Consider the following 4,611-nt stretch of genomic DNA (forward strand, 5'->3'; position numbering starts at 1 on the left):
GGGAAAGATACCTAAAAATTAAAAAATTATATCAGAAACAAATACATTTAATAAAAAGGACTGGATGCATTATGTATTGATGGCCACTTACATTCCGAAAACATTAAAAAAAAGAGCAATGGTGAAGCTGAAGTAAAATAGAAACTGGGAAGGAATAATTAAAATATGTGGAAATTATCTGGTGTGCTTAGTACTTCAACCTCCACCGGGCTCCCTCGAGGTCGACTATTACTTGCTGGCCCAAATGAGAAATTTCCATGAACCCTGGCCCCGTTCATATTTAGGTGCAAAATAGTAATAAACTTGCTCCGAAATACATCACATACTTTTTCTGAAGGATCAGTCTTTGAACAAAAAATATTCTACTTTAGGCAAAAATTAATTTCCCATCAAATAATAGTAATAAGCTCACTCTGAAGTATTTTATGTCAGCGAGTAATAATATGGTTAATTAATTTCCCATCAAGACTTGACATCTACGTATGTATCGACGAATATTATGTATAAACAACACAAGCGGGAATGGATCTTCTTTTTCGTAAACTATTCTCTCCGTTCAATAATATAACATGTTCTAACTTTTTTCTGAATCGGATGTATATTGACACGTTTTAGTGTGTTTAACACCCATTTAAGTCCGTATGTTGTCCATACTGAAGTATCCAAAACATCTTATATATGTGAATGGATGCGCTACCTAGCAATAATATATACTGATATGTATCTGAAATTTAAATGCACTCAATGATATATTTTTTAACAGCAACTGCTTCTGGGGACATAGCTTGTCTGTAAAAATAAAACACTATTGTGGATTACAAGCACGCACACAAAACTGTAGCTATTTTTTTCCACCGGTCGCTATTGAAGTATATTATACAGCTCATCATACACAAGTTGACAAGTTGGCACGATCGATCGTCTCCGCTGAATCTAGGAGAAACAAACAAGCAAGCACCTAATAAATTTAATTAGTAGGCTATATTCTATTGAAATTGTGTAGTATATGCATACGGTCGGGGTCGAAATTTACTCCATGTGGCCTGAGCTACCTGCTCCCTGCATGTTCAACGGAACTGGAATTATGCAAGCGACTCTTTGACGACTTGCCGTCAATACTGATCTTTCGTGACAGCCTTCGCTGCCTCGTTTGTTAGAGAGACTCTTTGTGAGCGTCCGTATGCATGCATGTCTTCCCCAACTACTCAATTACGATAAACTAGTCCAGATAAATGGAGATAGGAATCTAACGAATCACTAACTGCCAAATGAATGAATCTACAGTATGTGCATGTCCTACTCATAGTCGCCGTGGTTAATTTTACGGTTACTTCATGCCCCACGGCCTACAGTGTCATAATTTTTGGTTACTCCTCACGAGGGTGCACTTTTGTTATATTATATAGATTCTGGACAATTTTTTTGTCTTTTTTACGGCTTGTCTGTGTGGATATCTGTGAGCATGAATGCATGGGTGTATTGCTGCCTTATATCCCTATTTAGATTGGCTTTTAAACAATAATTTGGATAGTTTTATCTTTAATCGGACATGATTCCATGCTTATACTTATTTTTTCTTTGATACAAGGTTAAACTTAATAGGAATCCTGCTACTTTTGCTTACCCACTGCGGGTTCACGCCCGCAGCCTGTTGTTTTCTGATAACTTCACTTCCTCTACCCGATCTTGCACTTGCGTTATATTATATAGATTATTGACATGTGACAAGAAAATATTTGTTAGCATTAACGTATGCTTGCATTGATTTTTTATATGCCTATTTGGATTACTGAATTTGTAAATAAGCATTCCAATATTTGTATCTTAATTGGAAATGACTCTATAGTTAAACTGAATTGGAATCCTACCATGTGTCTCTAGAAGCAATCGTGTGTGTGAATGTTATTCTTGCACCATATATATTGACTGTGCAAATATGGTTCTCCCTATGTAAAGAAATATAAGAGCGCTTAGTGGTCTAAATGTACTTATATTTCTTTACAGAGAGAGTACATGCAAGAGAAAGAAGAGAGCCGGAAGAGCACCATGTACAGTACTGAAAGTGAAGTGTCGATATAATATGATCCTAATTTGAAACATTGAAGGAATACAAGATGTCATATGACAATGTGTTTTACCAGTATATGTGTGTCCTTCTTTTCTTTCCACGACATTAGAAAATGTGGAAATATAATTTTGTATTCATATTATACATATTAATGATAGAAAATTATTTATCTTCCCTCCATACGTATTTCTTCACCAGTCTTCATCTAATTTTCTCTTTGATAATTTTATATTAAATAATAAGAGGTGAATAATTATAGCTTATTCTGCTGGTTGTCACATTGTAATAAACATTAGCTTTGTACATTTATGATGCGAAGGTGGTAGACAACATATAATCTTATAATTCTATGAACTGTTTGCAGAGTATCATAATGCTCAATATATACCATAGATTTATTTCGACAATACTAGAAAATAACAACGTTTGCGCCTTCTGCGGCTTCAAACTGTGAAAACAACCCAAGAACACACATTACATTAACATTGTCATTGCTTTATTTGTACAGACACACGTTGTTTCCATCTTTTTTCTTCTTGAAAAACCGAGGAATGCACGACCACTGAGGACATGGGGTCTACAAAATTCTTATTAGGATATATATATTCCTCATAATCAGATAAAACATGTATTAACTCTATTAATTTTTCTCATAGAGATGTGCAGCCAGACGTGGTTTAGCTTGCAGAACCAGGGGTTCAGCTAAGGCAAGGGCGCCAGTATTGCTTTCTTGGAGACTTATTCTGTCAATGCCAGGGGGCTTCGTCCAGGTGAATCCCTGCAACATCCTCGCGAACAACATCATTGTGACTGAGGTACCAAGTGAAATTCCGGGACAACCCCTCCTCCCACTACTAAATGAAATAAAGCGTAGTCCTGGTTCACTGAGGAGTACATTTGCGGTATTCAAATGCCTCTCGGGCTGAAAATCAAGTGGTTTGTTCCAGATCTTGGGGTTCCGACCAAGTCCCATCCGGCTTAAAATGACATGGCTATCCTTAGGGATGGTGTAGCCAGCGATAGTGGTGTCTACCATGGCGACATGGGGTGGGTTGAAGGCATGGTATGGGTGTATGCGGAAAGCCTCTCGGATGCATGACTTGAGATAGTTTAGTCGTGGAATGTCAGACTCCTGGACTAGTTTATCTTTACCGACGATGTCGTCGATTTCATCAGTTGCTTTTTTCATCACCTCTGGCTTGTTCACCATCTCAGCGAGTGCCCACTCAACAGCATTCGATGGGTTATCGATTGTTGCATACATCATTTCCTACATTGATATAGAAAAAATGGTCAGTTTTGTATGAAAAGAAAAACGGGGGATCAAATTCTTCTTTCACTTCACGAATGCATGCATGGTTGTTTGTTGGATTACTGAATATTGATAGAGGTTGAAATGCTTACTAACCACTATCTGCGCCCGGATGTCGTCTACGGACAACAATGGTTGGCCATCTGCATCATCTAGATAAACCAGGACGTCCAGAAAGTCCCTGGCCTCTTTGCATTCACCACCATTCCGAAGATTCGACCTTTCGATGATCCTCTTCTCAATGATGGGGTCATGCAACCGGTTGAGTATTCCCATCACATCCTTGGAAACCTTCTCATGGCCCTCCAAATCAAGCCCTAGTAGGGCTGGGAAGTAGTCGGACACGCAGAAGTTGTAGAGGTAGTTGAGGAGCGTGAAGAGAGCGGCAACATGTGCCATCTCATCATGTCCGGGTCCGCTAGCCAATGAATCCGGCAGCTTGCTGCCAAAGTATCTCTTACCCAACACGAGCCTTCTTATCATGTTACCACAGAAATGTTGGGTGACATGTCGCACGTCGACGAGGTTGTTTGGACATGCCATGCAGGTGTTGTTGATGTACATCACAAGGTGGTCACACTCCTCCTGCCGGAGATGATGGAGTTTCTGCTCCATGGACGGGGTGAGGATCTCTGAGGTGAGGACGCGCCTCATCTTCTTCCACTTCTCTCCATGTGGTGTCACGATGGTGCCCTTGTACCCGAAGCTGAACGAACCCGAGGCGAAGGTTGCCGGACGGGAGGCCAGCACCTCGTCCTTCTTCCGCAGCACCTCGCATGCTATCTCCGGGCATGTCACGGCGACAACATGAATGGCTCCAAGACGGAGGCACATGATGTCTGTGTCCATCCCCTGGAGCAGGCGATGGATCCACCGGAATACGGCCGGCTTGTTCCACATCATCTGGTGAATGTTGCCGATGAAGGGCAGTGTGGGAGGCCCGGGTGGGAGCTGGTGTTGCTCACTTTTGACGGACAGTAAAACTTTTCTATTTTTGAGTACAAAAAACACAAGTACGGTGGCCATGGTAATGACCAGCGTAGCAAAAGTCGTAAGACTTGAGAATCCGTACATTGTTTGCGAACTCATAGTGCATGAGCTAGCTGTACGGATGCTATGAAGTAGGATATATAGATGGAAAGTTGTGCAATAGGATGTACTGAATAGATGTGTTGAGATTTGTGTTGGAAGACACTCTTCCTCTTGGTGCATCTAGCTCGTTTCAGAGGGT

At 40.7% G+C, this 4,611-nt stretch overlaps 1 protein-coding gene across 1 annotated transcript; it reads right to left on the reverse strand.

The window, feature by feature from the left end:
* Positions 1-2,708: 2,708 nt before the first annotated feature.
* LOC119360202 (tyrosine N-monooxygenase-like) lies at positions 2,709-4,406 on the reverse strand. The gene is made up of 2 exons (XM_037625950.1): positions 3,477-4,406; positions 2,709-3,338 (listed from the first exon to the last, which is right to left on the reverse strand). The coding sequence occupies exons 1-2, from the start codon at positions 4,404-4,406 to the stop codon at positions 2,709-2,711; spliced, it is 1,560 nt and encodes a 519-aa protein (XP_037481847.1).
* Positions 4,407-4,611: the final 205 nt, after the last annotated feature.

This window comes from Triticum dicoccoides, chromosome 2B (genome assembly GCF_002162155.2).
Source record: "Triticum dicoccoides isolate Atlit2015 ecotype Zavitan chromosome 2B, WEW_v2.0, whole genome shotgun sequence".
NCBI classification, from domain to species: domain Eukaryota; kingdom Viridiplantae; phylum Streptophyta; class Magnoliopsida; order Poales; family Poaceae; genus Triticum; species Triticum dicoccoides.

What these genes read in the sequence shown, in the direction of transcription:
- LOC119360202 (XM_037625950.1), bottom strand. Translation starts at nt 4,406, where the DNA reads ATGGCCACCGTACTTGTGTTTTTTGTACTCAAAAATAGAAAAGTTTTA. An exon ending in ACATCCGGGCGCAGATAGTG is followed by an intron (nt 3,339 to 3,476) that starts GTTAGTAAGCAT and finishes ATATCAATGTAG; the next exon opens with GAAATGATGTATGCAACAAT.